At 42.8% G+C, this 17,712-nt stretch overlaps 1 protein-coding gene across 1 annotated transcript; it reads right to left on the bottom strand.

The window, feature by feature from the left end:
* Positions 1-483: 483 nt before the first annotated feature.
* On the bottom strand, positions 484-17,154 carry lrguk (leucine-rich repeats and guanylate kinase domain containing). Its single transcript, XM_078282241.1, has 20 exons — positions 17,149-17,154; positions 16,029-16,130; positions 15,721-15,802; positions 15,366-15,466; positions 14,986-15,067; positions 14,425-14,549; positions 12,867-13,010; positions 12,241-12,321; positions 11,883-11,969; positions 11,555-11,661; positions 10,630-10,752; positions 9,699-9,795; positions 7,532-7,645; positions 6,480-6,681; positions 5,543-5,659; positions 5,257-5,420; positions 4,867-4,955; positions 4,284-4,343; positions 1,097-1,260; positions 484-674 (listed from the first exon to the last, which is right to left on the bottom strand). The coding sequence occupies exons 1-20, from the start codon at positions 17,152-17,154 to the stop codon at positions 484-486; spliced, it is 2,238 nt and encodes a 745-aa protein (XP_078138367.1).
* Positions 17,155-17,712: the final 558 nt, after the last annotated feature.

The raw sequence follows: 17,712 nt of genomic DNA on the forward strand, positions 1-17,712 counted from the left end.
CCATTAACATCATCACCTATCATGTGTACACAATACAACCAGCGCAAAAGACCCAGACGTGTTGTGGCATGAGCAATGGATCACAGCAGAAGGTATGTGCCGACAGTGAAATCCAACCGCAAGTGTTTGGCATTGGCATATCACACCACAGTCTATGCATGTTTGAGTTTGTGGTGAGTTAGGTGCAAATATGCAGGTTTGTGGTTGACGATTAATGTTATTCCTTTTGCAGGTAAAATGTTTTGATGTTCTTTTCATTTTAAAGGCACAGTCCGTGATTTAAGTCCCGAATGAGCAATCACATAGAGAAGAAGACAGTGTCACATTCTATGTTAATGTTCTCGATTTACAATAAAACTTTATTCATAAAAGTAGAGGCTACTGGTGAATATTTACACCTTCGCTAGATAGCTAGTCAGATGCCCCAAAACCTCACAAGCCTTCCCTCCCTCTGTTCCTCTCGTCACCCTCTTTTCTCCCTTCTCAGACTGGTGGGTTTGGGCTGGGTGAAGGAGCCGGGCTGGGTGGTACAGGGGTTTTGCGACCGAAGGGGATGGGGGGCAGGATGGGCTTGGCGTTGGATCCAGGGCGTCCAGAAGAGGGAGTCATGACTGCAGAGAGTTGGTCTGTGTCCGGACGGGGGGCGTCAGGGGTCTGGCCCGATTCCACTTGTTCTGAAAGGGAAACGTTTTACTGGATATAAGCACGGATATGGACACATTATATAAACACATCTATGGTCACTAGAAATAACTAGAGTCAACCTGACTATATTATGCTCAGACGTACAGTCCTGGTGATTTATGGACGGTAATTTGTCATGTGTAGACTCAAATGATTTGTAAGAGGTTTGTAGCAATGGCCTACAACTGTCTGTGACTTGCATGAAAAGCAGAAAAACAGCCTTTTTGAAAACAGAAAAAAACAACTTAAAGCATGTCATTGGAAAGGATAGGCATGATGCAACTAATAACTGAATTTTCTCTCTCAGATGTCCTAGTTGCTAGTGGGATGAGATGCATACCGTCACCTTTGTTACATGCATATTTTCTGGCAGAGATGCCCTAAAAATAATCATAAAAAATGTATTTCTGACCTTTGAGTGTTTCTAGGGTGTGTCCCAGGGCAGAGATATCCAGAGGCTCCACGGCAGGTCCGGAGCCCAGGTCTAAGCCTCGGCCTGGGGCGACGGCCTCGGAGAAGGCCCCTGCTGAGCTGGGCACAGACAGGGCCGAACTGGCACGGGACTCATCTGAGCTGCTAGTGGAAGCAGGGAGAGAGAGGGGAAGCATTGAAGAAGGGAAGAGAACCCAGAGATGAAAGAAGGGGAGAAAGAGAGAGGGAGACGAGTGAATGAGAAGAGTTTGAGTGAAGGGGCAAACAGTTAAATGACAAAAGAGAAAAGGGGTGAACACACTTCAGCTCTTGGAGGATTGAACTTGGGACCTTCCAGTTACAGGACAGTCTCTTTAACCACTAGTCCAACCTCATGTCTACCAGTTTTTATTTTCTGATAACTCTGTTTATTTCCTACTGTACTGAACTATTGATGTATTATTTTTGTGGCATCCTTCCCCATGCAGATCTGTTATCCTGCCCTTTTCCCACCTCCACCCCTTCTTAACACTAGAGAAGCGAAAAGACCATGCCGCTGGGTGTACAGATTTGAAAATTAGATTTCTCCAGCACTGTGTATGCAGTGTACTCATCCGCCCATGGCTTTTTCTAAATATTTGCCCTTAAAATGCCTGTGTTTTTGGAATAGATATATATAAAAAATATGTTTTTTCCCACACAAAACACCTTCCTTCTGAGCTACAGGGCAATTGTACTTCAAGTGTGAATGTCTCTCCCTCCATTGAATCCATTGAATGCCCTCAAAACTCTATTGAAACTAACACACTAACTAACACATTTGATTACTCACATGCCTTCAGAACAAAAGTGTGATGAAGATGATGAAGACTTAAGCGAAAGGAGGAAGTGGCGTTAAATGGGAAAAGGCATGTACTACAATGGGAAAAAAAGCTTTAGGGCTTTGCTGTGTTATAAAAAAGAAATTCAATCAGTATAGCAACCCTAACACTCAGTATCAAAGACCTACAGAAGCTGGACAACATAACAGAAACACCTAACAATATATGAATATCAAGTACATAATAAGAAGTAGGGCCATCCTTTGTTTCCAGAACAGCTTCAATCCCTCTGTGGTACAAATCCTGAACTGTGTGTCTTGGGATATTGGACCATTTTTCAAGATGGAATGCCTCCAGTCCTTTGATATTTCTTGGCCGTTATACAACCATGCAGAGCAATCATCGGACCTAATGACTCCCATGAGAACGCCGCCCAAACTATTACAGATCCACCACCATGTTTAGACAGTTGGAAACAGACACTGTGTGTTGGAGGAACCCTTTGGCTTTCTCCGAACATAAACCCGTCTGGGTACACACAAAAAAAAGAAAGAAAGACAACTCTTCAGACCAGAAGATTCAGATTTTTTTTTTTTTTTTTTCCACTGCTCAGTGGTCGGTTTTGTACTCCTTACATCAGAGTATGGATCTTTGTGAAGCTCACGGCACACAGTTTTTGTTGAGAATGTCACAGAGGTGTTGATTTAATTCTGTGGTAAAACTGTTAATTGTCCATCTATCCTCTGCTTCAACCATCCATATTCTTTGCTAGTGCAGTTTGTCCAAGGTTGGGATTATACAGACTGCTCCCTCGCCACATGAAATCATTTTGCTGTTTTTATTGCGCCTGCAATTCTGACATTGACGATTTTGCCCTTTAGGGACTCTGTTAGATGCCTCATGTTGCTTTGAAAAAACTCACATATAAAAGTGGAGATTGCTGGACCTCTTTGAAAGCTGACACATACTTGACTTGGTATTCATCTTAATATGACTTTCCTGTGTAGCTGCCTGTAGATGTGTTTTAGTTTTAGTTCAAAGTTAAAGTCCTTTTTCATGTGTTGTTTCTGTTATTTTGTCCACGCCATGAATATTGGCTATGTCCCGATACAACGTGTTTCACAGTGATCCAACCACCCCTCCCATTATCAATGCCAGGAAACAAGTCTGTTGTCTCACTTAAGCTACAAAAGTGGGATGGAAGCTGACACCAGTAATAGAGAATGGTCTGTCAAATGTCTGCGGTGAAACACATACACACACACACACACACACACACACACACACACAGCCTATGCCAAAATCCCATCAGAGAAATAGGACAGCCTCCTCTGTTATAATATGTCAGATAGACACACAAGTAAAGACACATCCCTAATAAAAGCTAGGCCAACACAGATGTCTGGAATCCTCTATAGAAATACTGCAGGGCTGAGTAATGCTCACTTCACATACTATAGGTCATGTATCACTCACAATGCCTTGACAGAACATGTACATTGTCGACAAGTTCGGTAAAACTTGACTTCTACAAACATGAAGCCAGTGTTTGTGTTAGTGTATCTTAAATGTCTTTAGATTACTTTTGAGAAAAGGTAATGAAATAAATTTGTTCAGGTGAGGGAATACTGTGTGTGCTTGCATGCACACGCAAGCACATGCACGCACACACAGCACACACAGCACACACAAACACACTTTTCTTGATGTATGACTGCATCAATGTATAACTGATTAAACTCATATTTGCAACCAACTTGTGCAGTAAGCCTGTTTATTGAGCTTAAATATACACAGGGGGAGTTAAAAAGCAGCAAAAGCTATAAATCAGAATTTATGAGTCAGTGTAACTATAACTCTCTGTGTGTGTGTGTGTGTGTGTGTGTGTGTATATATATATATGTGTGTGTGTGTGTGTAAGTTTGTCCCCAGATGGCTCATACCAGTAAAATGAGCTCTATAAAAGTGAACATATGTTGTTAAACAAGCACAGGGAGGTAAAGAACAGTACAACAAAAGCAGTTTTCTGCTTCTCAGTGTTCAGCCTGGGATTCTGTTTTAATAAACTTCTAGACGTCCTGTGGATTCTAACATGAAGGTGGGGAAACAAGCCTTGCACAGCTCTCACCATAACTCAACATGTTATTTCTATTGAAGTTTACAAACCATATACTGCATGCAGTGAAACCTAATACAACTTCAAAATACATCTGTATCTATTATTCACATACAATTCCATCTCTCCTTACTTCAGGTCTGGCAATAATGTGTCTTTTCAATGGGTAACTACCCTTTTTTAGGGTAGGGCATTGGTAGACTGTGAGCATTGGTGAGTGTGTGTGTGTGTGTGTGTGTGTGTGTATTTACCTGCTGTCCTCATATAAATGGGGGTCAGGATCCTGATTCTGAGAGGCAGTTTGGGCAGACCTGAGGTAAAAAAAAAAACACATAGAAAAATTATTTTTTCTTCACAAGTTTAAATGATATGGAAAAGCAATTTCAAACACACACACACACATGTTCGCATGTACTCGTCATACACGATGTACAATGAGACCTCAGACTCTAAAGCCCCCGTTCCTTGACAAGGGCAGCCACCAGAAGAAGGTGAATTTCGACTTGGCAAATTGTGTGTGTGAAGATGATAGGCACAATACCTGTCATCTTCCTTGATCATTCATTCATCCGTTCATTACTTCATTCATATTAGTGTAGTCGATGACAGGTATAATTTAACTTAAATGAGAGCACCACATCACAAACCTCTATTCTTAGCCAACAGTTGGATGCAAATAATCTTCCACTTCAACATCAAGGTCAAACAGCAGCCCAAAATAGGCCATTCAAATGCAGTTAGGAGAAGTGCTCCAATTACACGTAATTTGGCTTAGTGGTGAATGCCCACTCGAATTAAGGACTGGAGCACTATGAAGTGCATGCTACTATGCACCTTTTGAAGAGCTGGCTGTAGGCCCCTGGACTCTTCCCTACTATAGCCTCTCTCACCAGCTGCTCACGTCTTCTGATGGAAGCCAGCTCCTAGGGAGGGGAGAGAGTCGAAGAGAACAAGAAGGAGTAGAGGAGGAGGAGTGGGAAGGTCAGGAGAAGGGAGCAAGAAATGCAGGCAAGAAAGAGGAGAGGAGATGAGGGGAGAGGGAGAATAATATGGAGGTGATGGGGGGGGGGTTAGAAAGAGGAGGGGAGTGAGGTGGAGAAAGGGAGAAAGATATGTAGAGTGGGAAGGAGTCCAGGAGTGCAAATGTGTGAGATGTCTTTTTTTGACATTCACTGACAGGCTGCATTACCAAATAAATGTTTCATCAGAAGTAATGTTACTCACGGCGGGGCTCTTCTGAGGGCTGAGCTGTGCCTGGAGCTTGGTCCAGTAGTTTCTGTAGGAGGGGTCTGATGGGTCCAGGGCCGGGGCTGAGCGAAACTTACTGTCTGATCCTGACCTGCTAGACGGGGCCGAAGCTGGCCTCTCCTCTGGCAGATGCCCTGAGGCTGAGAGAGAAAAATAGATATGTCAATACTGTATGTAAAGGTCACAACATACACACGCACACACACACACACTTAAGCACACATACATAAACACAGAGAGGAGACACTCGGATGGAACACACCTGTGGAGGCGTGGTCTGGGGAGGCTCTGGTGTTGTGGTCCCCTTCAGCCTGCTCCTCCAGCCCCAGGTACTCCTTCACTACCTGCCTCAGTGTCTGGTAGGCTTCTGCCTGGTCATCTACACACACACACACACACACACACACGCAACCACCAAACACATGAGTGCACTTAAACGTACATTAGCATTTACACCCATTAACACATAAGAACACACAGAAAAAATGGGTTCATGAATGTAGCCAACGTGTCTCCCATCTAATGTTAATGAATTAAAGATATGGGGATGATGACCTCAGTATAATGAGGTGCTAGCTAGCAGTGCATAAAAATGATGAGTTACCCACGCTCCCTGTACATTCAGTTCATTAAGAAAACAGCTAACATGTCTCAGTGCTTTCATGAGGGAATGATAAACACAGCCATTCGGCAGCTAATGTGCTCTTAATATATGTGGTAATTGGATTGAAAGTGTAGTGCGCGGGTTTGAGTGAAGTGTGCTCATTTATCTGTGGCTATAGCGATGACACTCAGAGTGCTCTTGGCCAGGGGGAGGCGGGGTATTTTTGACTTAGTGAGACACTAAGATGACACATTGCTTGTGAAGAGAGCAATCACGGCGCAACAATGAATTCCCTATTCCTTTGTCCGACTAAGATGCATCATATGCAAAGCCTGAGCTTTGCATATGATGCAAATGGATGATTGTTGGTAATTTCATTGTGGATATTTACACTTGTACCGTAATGAAACAATAGCAAATCACTAAATTGGATTTGAATCTCCACTGAGAGGGGTAATTTAAAACTGCCTACTAATAAACCGCTATTATTTAGCTCTGCAATCAACACTGAAACCAATAACTTAGCCCTCAACCAACATGAATGGATAAGTTCAGTGCCATGACAGTTCAATGACAAAACGCCGCCTTGCCGTACCACAGGGGATGACGTTATCGAAGAAGCCCGGCCGCTGCCTGTTGGTGTTCGCATAGAGATCTATACGTGCCACCGCCGTGTCTATCTGTGTACGGGTGTAGAGGCCCCGGCTTCTCAGGTGGCTGGTATACTGTTCCACCTGGGTGGGGATGAGCAGGATGTAGCGAGGCTCGAAGTAGCTGTTCTTCAGACTTAACACACCCTGGGAGGACAGACAAACAGTGTGGCTTTGAGGAGGAGGGTTAGCTATAGAGAAGGAAGAAGGAAGCTTCACTCTGTGGTTCATGGGTTGAAAATGGGATGTCTGTCACTCTGAGAGGTTACACTTTAGACATTTTAATCCCACTCAGAATGCAGAACAAAACTGTAGAACCATAAGAACATGATTTTCACACTGGAAGAATAAATGTAACGTTTTTAGACCTCTAAAACTGAATTTAAGCCTTAAAATGCTTTATTAAACTGTACTCAAGACTAAAGACTAAGCTGAAAGGACTAGAGTTCAGATAATATAATTTAAAACATTTTAAGACTGTTTCAGGACCTTGTGAAGAATGCTTGTCTCCTGCTTACTTCACAGTACTGTGTGTTATATACCGTATCTAATGCATTGCTGCTGTTGGGTGAAAACCTTGCATCTCAAAAAAGTCAACTTCTCAGGAATTAAGAAAAACAGCCTTGTTTTCAGGTTTGATGGCCATGCATTTTTTAGTTTATCCAGTTGGTTTTGGAAGGGTTTCATTACCTCAAGGGCTGTAGAATTTTCTCAGCCTATAGAAAACCAGGCAGTCCTTCAATTTAAGTTAAAACATGAAAATCACCAAATTTGGAATTACAAGGTTTTCACCTGACAGCAATAATATACTATACTGTATCTACAGTAACATATACTGCATACTGAAGGTTGTTAGTGGCTAGGTGAAAATCTCTCTGTCTTCCTTTGGCTTTCTCTGTCTCTCTGCCAGTCTCTATTTTATTAAACACACGTGTGACTGCTTGATGTACTCCAGCCTGCACATGCAAGTCTGTGTATAGGCGTTCTCCATACGCACCTCTAGCTCCATATGCACACAGCAGGCCAGGCCTTCGCTGGCTACATCCTCTATGGCGTCCCTGGTCAGGCCGTACCTGTGACCCCCATACTGCATGGTCTGGATAAACTTACCCTGAGGGGGAATTTCCAGTTGGGGGGGAAATAATGAGAGAACTTTTTAGTGTACCATCGCCACAGACCACTTTACTACCACAGTATTCATCATCTTACCACTGTTATGAGCTACATTAATCTCCTCAAGTGGACATAATACTTGACATACATATATGACCCCAGCCTGTTCTGACAAGATTAATAATCTCAGTTACTTCCCTTCCTGCGAGCTGAACTCTTGACCCCAGTGGTCAGGGCAAAAATCCCTCTCTTTGTTACTTCTCACACATGACCCCTGACCTTTTGTCTACCTTCATCTGGGGCAGTTTTATTTGAGCTGCATAATTTATCACTCTCAACAAGCCTATGGCCAGATCCCAGCTTGGAATACAGCATGCACACTTAAATGTAATACCTGTTCTTTGGTTTGGGATAGTAATAGTGAATGCAGACCCACAGTTGATGGCAATAAAATCCAACAAAGTCTGTTTGATACTTCAAATCAAGATGTCCCCTGCAGACCTGAGTCAAACAGGAATTTAAGTTTCATCAAATGCTTTGTTTGTGTGCATCATCCAACCTAAATTAGTCATAGAAAAGCATTCAAACTCTCATTTACCAATGTCACTCACAGAATGGCAGAACCATATTAGATTTAGTTTGGCTGCTGTCTTGTGATTCCATATTACCAGACTTGGCAACCACTCAGCCAAAATGACACAGCATGCTAATCTTCCCTGTATTTACGGCCCAGTGAAACAGTATAATAAGTACTTAGTACTGCTGATTGGGGTTAATTTTGTATAAGAACAGCCACAAGGAGTGGATACAAGAGGTTATGATTACATAGTTACAGAACAGTACATCTGGGGGAGCGAGGGAGGGAGGGAGAGGGGAGTGGAGGGGAAGAGGACGGCTGACAGAGGAGAGATGAGAGCATGAGGAGAAAGACCTGAGTAAGAAGGAAAGGCGAGGAGGGGAGAAAAAGAGAGGAGCGATAGTCTAAGAAGTTGGCAACAAAGGAGACAGATGGATGAATCCAGTAGAGGGAGGGATAGACAGTAAAGTTAAGCTGATCCACTTCCTCTGTTGGAGCAGACAAACGGCATCGATACAGCATCAAAGCCGTGCCTGTGTAAATCACTCCCTGACCCAGACCTCTATCCATCATCCCACCACACTTACATAATAGCAGCTTGAAGAGAGGGACAAGCTGGGAGAGAAACCAAACGTGCCCCAGACCTCAGGCCTCCTATCCAGGACTCATTTTTCTGACTCTAAACAATATTTGATTTGACTAGTGTAGATTTGATGCTTTTGTTATCTTCGAGGAGTATGACAACACGGCTGAAGTGATGAATGAGAGACGGTTACTTTCGATTCACACAAATACAAAAAATTGATGTCTGATCACGCATAGGAAATCTACGGAGCCTGGCAGGGGCCGTCCTGTAAGGAAGATGTATTTCGTGGTATATAAAACATGAGCTCGAGTTACAGAAAAAGTATGTGAATAGATATAAAACATGTGCACATAATAACTTGACCGATGCTCTATAATATCCCTCAAGTCTGCATACTGATGATGGCAGAGCCCATTAACCTACTTACTAGTAATATTGTCTTGCATGGCAAGTGTTTTCAGTAGGTATTGCCTTGATTACTCATCCTCAGTTTTTTTACCTAAAGTAGACTTTAATCAACAAATATATCCAGTATACCTTAACAAAAGCCTCATTCAACTAAATATATCTTTATCAAGAAGATATCAGGACAATTACACTAACTACTACTAAATAAATCAATACAATAAAGTAAATTCTACTAATTATGGCGAGTTAAATCAGTTTGAAACTTGCTCAAGGAGATAAATCGAGCAGTTTTAAAAAACGTGCACATTTAATTAACTTGTGGGAATGTGTTAATTAGTTTGTCTGCATGAATTATGAAATTGTGCGCACAAAACAATCAAATTGTGGTCTCGAAATGTATATTTTATTCTCCTGCGGCCACTCCCAGGCTCTGTAGAATTCAAAGTGATGAACCGAAAGCTTCATGACAAAGTAACACACCATGTGAATCAAGTTCTGGAAATCTTCCTCACTGACAAAATGGTAGTCACTCCCATCCTCCTCTCCAAAGTAGGGCCCCCTTGTGGTGTGACAGGATCTGTGGGAACACACACACACACACACACACACACACACACACACACACACACACCTGAGTCTGGGTCAGTGTGTAACACATCCAGCCATATAATTTACGAGGACTAAGTATTTGAAATATCCTGGGCCTGCAACCACTAAAGAGGGCCGGTAGGGGGGCTAAGAGACGGGACAAGCCCCCTGGGCTCCTGGAATGTTCCAGACAGTAAAACCAACCACCAGGTGAGAGCCAGAGAAATGCCATCACCAGCAGATGCGAGTTTGACCTTCATACTGCCGCATGTGTTGCCACGATATTTAATGTATGTGGGCTATGGATCTATCTTTCAATAAGGAAGCATGCTATTGGTCACTTATCGTGTGTTTTTTAAGATGATTACTTTAAGCACATAAGATATGCTTGACAAGGGAAGTGATATTCAGTGGAGATGGATAGATAATTGAGGATCATTGTGATAATACAGCTTAAGAACATTTTAGGTCAGAACTGAAAATTGTCTGTGGGCTCGTTTATCACTATACACTGATGTTTCTTTTTGCCAGACTCCCACACTGGATCTTGCTAATGCAGAATGTAAAAGCCACAAAAGAGCCAGCTGATATGAGGCATTATTTTACTCATCATACCACTATGGCTACACCAATATGTCCTGTAATGCAAACAGGTGGCCATTTACTTAAAGAACTCAAATGTTGAGAGTGGCTGCACTTTCAATTCAATCAATTTAGGAAGTTACGTTATAATTTTGAAGTGACCTGACTAACTTTAATTGACACCACCTCTGAGCACCAGGCATGTGACTGATGTTATATGTACCAAAAGTATGAGACTGACCCGTAGGCGAAGTATTCGCTGAACTCGTGACAGAGTTTGTGGGCCAGCTCTCTCTTCCCACAGGCTTGAGGACCGGTCAGCACCAGCATAGGATAGGGAGAGTCTATACTGGGCAGGGTACTGCTAGGACACACACACACACACACACACACACAAACAAACACACACAGAGACAAATGTACGCACACACACTCACACATACACACAGGTTTCTGATTAGTTTAGCAGTAAGTTTTTAGCTTCTCTCTCTCAGATGAGTAAGACTTAGTTATTACAATAAAGCATGAAACCAGAGCACAAGCTTCTCCATGCTTGTCAGCCACTCCTACAGTACAGTCAATACAGACGGGAGCCTTATGGGCAATATGGATGTGCTCTCTCTAAGAAGCATAGTGTAGAATGGTGAATTGATTGTAGCTGCAGCATTTTATTTGCTGATGATGGATGTTTTCCAAAAAAGTGCTGATGCATTAACTCATTTTTTTTTCTTTTAGGTGGTAGATAATATGAGCAACATAGAAACACTGCAGATAAAATGTGGCTTATGTCTGAAAACCACATTCTTGGTTGGTTATTTTACAGAGGGCGCTTGATTATGACTAATCCTCACATTGTGATTGCTTGTAAACATCCATATTAAGATCCCTTGGCCCACTTCCCAAACAGCATTTCAGCATCTCACCTCAGACAATCTTTTGCCTTTATTTTCTTTTGTCCTTTTTCTTCCTGAGTTGAGATTATGTCACCTTGACTCAAGTCACAAGGTGGTCTTCAGTCAAAAAAGTCAACTTTCAACTCAAGATCCAATATGACACACTAAATCACTAATGCAATGGAACAAAGATCTTACCACTAACATGTTTTTGAGATACGGGGCACTGGACCAATCAGAAGTGACGATATTTAACAATATATTTATACCAACCTATCATAGAGGACCTGGGGCTGCATCAGCTGATACACCAGGTGGGTCATGTGATCCGTGGCTGCCACCACATCCAGAGGAGGGTCATACTTGTTCACTGATGACACCTGGGATTTAAGGTCAATAACTTGGGGTCATACGCCACCCCACATCCAAGGAGAATATGACAGCTACATTAAGTTGGTGGCATTCATTCTAGCCCTGGACAAAAGGGAATAGACTAATATCCTGATTGAACATGAAAATAATGTGCCTTGATAAGCTGTTGTTTGTGCTGATGTCCAGTCAAGATAGTTTACCTTGTGAAAGATATTATGTGTATTCATACCTTCTCCTTGGCAGTGACTTTCTCCTGGTCCAGTCTAGTCAGGTGTTGGAGGAGGAAGATGATTGACAGTCTGTAATCTGGCTGCTCCTACCAATCACATTAATATAGCATACATTACATCAACATTAGGTTGTGGATCACCCAGTGATGGAGCTCATTTTACTTGAAGGACATTTTCCTCCGTTGTTCAACTTAATACAGTATACACAGCTGCCTGGGTAAAATAGCATAAACCTTAAGAAGCAATACAGATAGACCATCATATAAGGCCCAGGGCTTACAGGCTAGCTGCAGTATGCATGCGTACAGTGAATGTTCCCATAATAGTAACAGTCTGTGGTCAGTAGGATTGGGTTACCTGCACTGGGTTTCCCTGCAGATTGAGGTCCCTCAGCAGGAATAGATCATGGATGTGTGTGCACTCCTTAATTTCACTAATCTGAAATCAGTGAAACATGAACATAAATTCATTCAGTAGAATCATTGTTTGCTGATGCAATGTATTACTATTAAATATTATTTCTAGCTATAAAACCGGTTGGCGGTGTACCTCATCATTTTGTGGTAAAGTTCTGGGCCAATATGAAAAAGGTATTTTAGAACAAGACCAGTGATCCTACATATGCACAGTATAACAGTATAACGCATTTACCTGAACCAGAACCCGTTTACACAACAGCAACATAATGAGCAGCAGGATGGCCTAGTGCTAAACAGATTGACTGGATAAGAGTGTCAGCTAAATGCCTATGAAATTAGCAATATATGCAATATCATAAAAAAATGATGTCAAAATGATGTTTGATGTCAAAATGCATATGCAGGCTATTTCCTTCGTTTTCAGTAAGTTTTACGCCCAAATTTAAATTCACCTTGGCATTTAATTCTTACAGATGACCTCAATTTCTGGAAGGGTTTGGATAAACATAAATCTGCTGTAAACCAATTCTAAGATACTTTCTAAAAATGGTTCCTGATCAGTACCAGGTTGTTCTCCAGGTTGATGGAGCCCAATAGGTGGAGGTTCTGGAGGCCGGACAGACTGGTGATGCGGTTCAGAGACAAGTCCAGAACCTGCAGGCTCCTCAGGTTCTCCAACCCTTCAATCCTCTCCAGCTGGTTCCCCCTCTGGACAGGGAGGAATGATCAGACCGTTACTGAGGACACAAGTAAGCAGACAAGTACAAACATATTTGCACACACACACACACACACACACACACACACACACACACACTTGCACACGCACACACAAACAGCAGCAGTCTGTCTCACAAGAGGCTTCCAACTGCTAGTTCTTCTCTCCCTCCTCTTCCACAATCTTCAGTTCCACTAATCAAAATTAACTGAGTGTCCCCCGGTCGAGCTGCGGGGTGCCTGCCTCCACCTTCTTCCCCCTCAGTGCTGGGATGAGTGGCAGGCCTGCTCCTCTCTGCTAAATCCTGACAGGTGAGGACTGACAGCCCAACAGCTGGCGAGGTGCTAGCGCAGCATGCTAACCTGCTAAAGAACCAGACCCAGGCTCCCCTCCCCTGCCAGGGTCCCCAGCCTCCCTCTCACTCCCTTTCACTGACTAAGGTTGTTATCCCGGCCTCTGGCTACACCTCACCCTGCTCTCGCCAAGCACGTTGCCTGGCAGAGGGCTGCCGTCAGCGGGGGAGGGTGACCGCGCCGGTCCCTTGAAGCTCTGGGGCTGCGGTGTGATGGGCTGGGAAACAGACTGGCTGACAGGGGCATGCTGTTTGGGGAGGCAGCATGCGAGCAAGAGGGGTTAGGGATGGGATTAGATGGATGTTGGATGGACAAGGTGTGCATGAGTGTGTGTGTGTGTGTGTGTGCGTGTGTGTTGAACTACTTCCAGGCTCACTCAAACGCCGGCAGCTGGTCCCAAAGCAAAGCTACAGACAGCGGAGGACACAGCCAGACTGATGGCTGCTGACAACGAGGAAACACTGATAAAGGACAATACACGCATGCGCGCCGCACTTACACACACACACACACACACACACAAAAGCAAGGGAGGGACAGAGAGAGAGAGAGAGAGAGAGAGAGAGAGAGAGAGAGAGAGAGAGAGAAAGCGGGACAGAGAGAGAGAGAAAGTGAGAGAGGCCTGCTGTTGGGCCATATGGTGATTCCAGAACAGGAGGCCAGGGTTTTACTGAATGTAAAAACGAGGCCAAGAAAAGAGACATAAACAGAGAGAAAGACAGAGGAAAGGAGAGAATAGAGAAAGAAACAGACAGGTGAAATCGAGCTTACAGGAGATGAAAGACAGGGAATGAGAAACAACAACTCTATGTGTGTAGATACCAGTCAACACATGGAGGAACAACATCTTGAAAAGTGATGACATACCGTAAATGGAAGTATGTCAACTGCCAAGCGATGGCAAGCATACAGCAAGGTGAATGGAAAACAACTGAGCTGCATGTTTAACATGCATGTTTATAAGTCTGTGTTTGTATGCATGCGTGTGTGCATATGTGTGACAGTTTGTGCTCGGACCAAATGTGAAATAACACACAAGAGGAGGACCTACAAGGCAGAGGTCTATGAGAGGCAGTTTGTCCAGGCCGCTGATCTTGGAGATCTTGTTGTAAGCCAGGCTGAGATGGGTGAGGCTGCAACACTGCTCAAGACCACTGATCTCGCTGAAGCTGTTGTCTGAGGCCAGGTATGGACACGTTAAGAATGATACACAAGGGAAAAAGACAGGAATATATGAAGAGCTTTGTTCCAAAACGAGATATCTACCATTTGAAAAAAGTGATGCCTACTCTTACAAAATGATTGATAGTCCAAAATCAAGATGAATCAAGGTGCTTTTGAATGATAGTGGGTAACTTATGTTCTTGGCTGACAAGATGGTAACAATTTTACAGTCAATATCTTATATATTTAAAAGGTATAGAATGACAAAGTTAAGATAATGATTTCTTTCTAAAATGTATACATAGGGTTTTGGAAAGACTCTTTAGTTTTGTGAGTAAGAGAGAGTGTGTGATTAACAGAGAAAGAGAGAGAGAGAAAGAGAAAGAAAGACAGATAGAGGAAGTGTGTGTGGACATGGATGAATTCAACTGTTTCTCAATAAGGATACAGTCCAGTTCCAGTTTACAAAGAGATGAAAAGGCTGACAAATCCTTCATTTTTGTCATATGGTTGTGGGAGAAATTGACCTCCTGAAAAAAGCCACAGATTAGCATAACCATGGCATAAACATAAGTCGTGAAAGCCACATTGTCAAGAATCTAACTTGAAGCATTTCTTCAACAAAATCCATAGAGTAAGGGAAAGATTTTTGAAACTGGTAAAGTTCATTGTCATCCAAGGACAGTTAATGCCTTCTAAGCATATTCAAAGCGACTACAGATGGGCTATGGAAATCCAGGCCTATCTTATGGGAATAGCCCTATACAGTAAAACCCAAGCCACCAATCAAACATTGTCTTATCCTGTCAGCCCAAGGTCCTTCGTTACCTTCAGGTTCTTGGGTGGCTGGAATCCAAAGAAGTCGGAGAGTTCATTGTGGGAAGCATCCAGGATGATGAGGTAGAGCATGTGGCTCACACAGGATAAATCTATCAGTTGACAAACGTTAAGGGAGTTGGGTTGATCAGAGGGGAAAGACGGCAACATCAAAGTAAAATCATTCAAATCATATCATTCACCTTATCATTCAAATTAAAATAAATGAGTTCTTAATAGCACCAATAAAGTGCATATCTTCGACAATCTGTTAGTAATATGGTCACAGGCTGATATAAACAAAAAAGCCTATAATAGCAGCTGTTTGTAAAGGCATAGCCTATCATTTGAACATTAGAAGGCTTACCTTTGATTTTGTTGTGTGGCAGCTCAAGCTTTTGGACATGGACATAATTGCATAAAATGGAGACATCGCTCAGATTGTGACCCTGGGGTAAACAAAAACACAACCTTGGCTGAATTAAATTTGTCACAAAATGAAATTGCAAAGGGAATAGCCTGACTTAAGTGCAATACAATATGACACAATCATTAGGTAAACCAATTTGTCTGGGATTGCTTTGTCTTGGTAAATCAGATAGCAAACATTATGCTTTTAAGCCATAATGCCAGATGCGCGTGGTGTGTGTTTGTGTGTATATGTGTGTGTCTTACGGGCACTGAGAGGTACTGGTAGTAGTGCTGCAGTCCAGTACCAAAGCTTCCAAGGTTAGATAGGCAGCTGGACACCACCTCTGCAGTTAAAACACCATCCTTCTGTTACCATAGAGAAATACAGTTCAGGGTGACTCAGGATTTTTGTATACATGGTACAGTAATAGAACAGTGAAGCTATTGTCTTTAGCCCTTGCAGCTTTTACAACAGTGTAGTAGCTTTCCTGCAATAAAAGTGTGATTACACAATTTAAAGAGTTTGTCTGCAAGGCACATGGAATGAGGCCACTACAAGCATGGCATGGCGCTCACAGCTTCCTGCCCCTACAAGCACACACACACACGCACGCAAGCAAGCACATAGATACACACACAGATTATGCTGAGGATGCACAGACACATTCTTTTATGTTACAGCGACTAGGCTGCCATTACAAATTTCTAATTATCAATGATAATAGCAATGTGACCTTGCAGTGCTGCTTTATCTCCACAGACCTCTTGTACAAGGTTACCTGCTTTACCTGTTGCATGTGGAATAAATATGAAAGTTGTTCAATGAATGGATACGTTCAAGTGCTCTGGCTCTACTGAATCACTCTCCTTACAGCATTTTCATGGTCAAAGAGACCAAAGGAGAACATCAATGATCCTCACAACAATAACACACACATTATACTGCTGCTCCATGACAACAGTTAACAGTCAAGGAAATCACATATTTATCACAGTAAGATCATTTATCAAATAGAGTGAAATACAGGTTTCAGCAAGATTTTGGCGGACTATAAGACTTGTAATGCCAGTTCAAATTACATTTTAAAGCATTTTCACCCCCCAAAAATTAGCCCGAAGTGTAAAAAAAAGCAGTTAAATATGCGTTTGCGAAACCAGGGAAATGTCTCACTAGAAAGGGAGTATATTAAGTTAGTTAGCGTTAATGCACCGAGAAAGGGGTAAGCTAGCTCTGGAACATGGTATTTAAGACTCAAACGCAAAATGTGGCCGTATTTAAAACCTTTTGAGGCCTTGACTTTATATAAATCAATTTAAAGTATTTTAAGGACTCTACAGACACCCTGCATAGGTAAACTTTCACTGGCTAAGCTGTCATGCTTACCTCCATCTCCCTGTTTCCTTCTTCCACACAGGTTGAAGCCTCTGCAAAGGGAGTGTTGTCAGTCAGTGACCCTGGGGGACTGCAGCCAGCAGTAGGCGACACTGAAGGAAACCGTGGACTCGTTTCCTTCATTATTTCCTGCTGAAAACGTCGAGGTGGAAGACAAAGGATGCTTACTGATTTGATAAGCAGTCAAAAAAGAGAATTTAGTCCGAAAAAATATTCAAAACATTTGTGTACAAGCGCGCTAGCTAGCTTTTAGCTTGAAGCGTCCCCCACGTCGCTAGGCAACGATGAGGCGAGCGTGAGATGAAATGAACTGTGGGACTTGTAGTTATCTTGCTGACTGACAGCATGCCAGGCTTTTGCACATTGAGGGAGGTAGCCAGGGGTGCTGTGTTCTCTATCCAGTTACACATTCAGACTTCATAACAGGGTTTGGGAGTGTCACATTGAGTATTAGTTGGGGCCTCATAAAACCATGCCAACAAGTGTCCAATAAACATGGATATAGGCCCACGCCAACACAGAAAAGAATGCCTTTCTTGTGGAATGTTGTCTGTG

This window comes from Centroberyx gerrardi, chromosome 24 (genome assembly GCF_048128805.1).
Source record: "Centroberyx gerrardi isolate f3 chromosome 24, fCenGer3.hap1.cur.20231027, whole genome shotgun sequence".
In the NCBI taxonomy this organism is placed as follows: Eukaryota; Metazoa; Chordata; class Actinopteri; order Beryciformes; family Berycidae; genus Centroberyx; species Centroberyx gerrardi.

Bases quoted from the DNA above. Each gene is read 5' to 3' on its own strand.
- lrguk (XM_078282241.1), bottom strand. The intron at 9,796-10,629 runs GTCAGTCTCATA...GTGTTCCCACAG, and splicing joins AGCGAATACTTCGCCTACGG to ATCCTGTCACACCACAAGGG. The intron at 1,261-4,283 runs GTAAATACACAC...TGCTTCCACTAG, and splicing joins CATTTATATGAGGACAGCAG to CAGCTCAGATGAGTCCCGTG.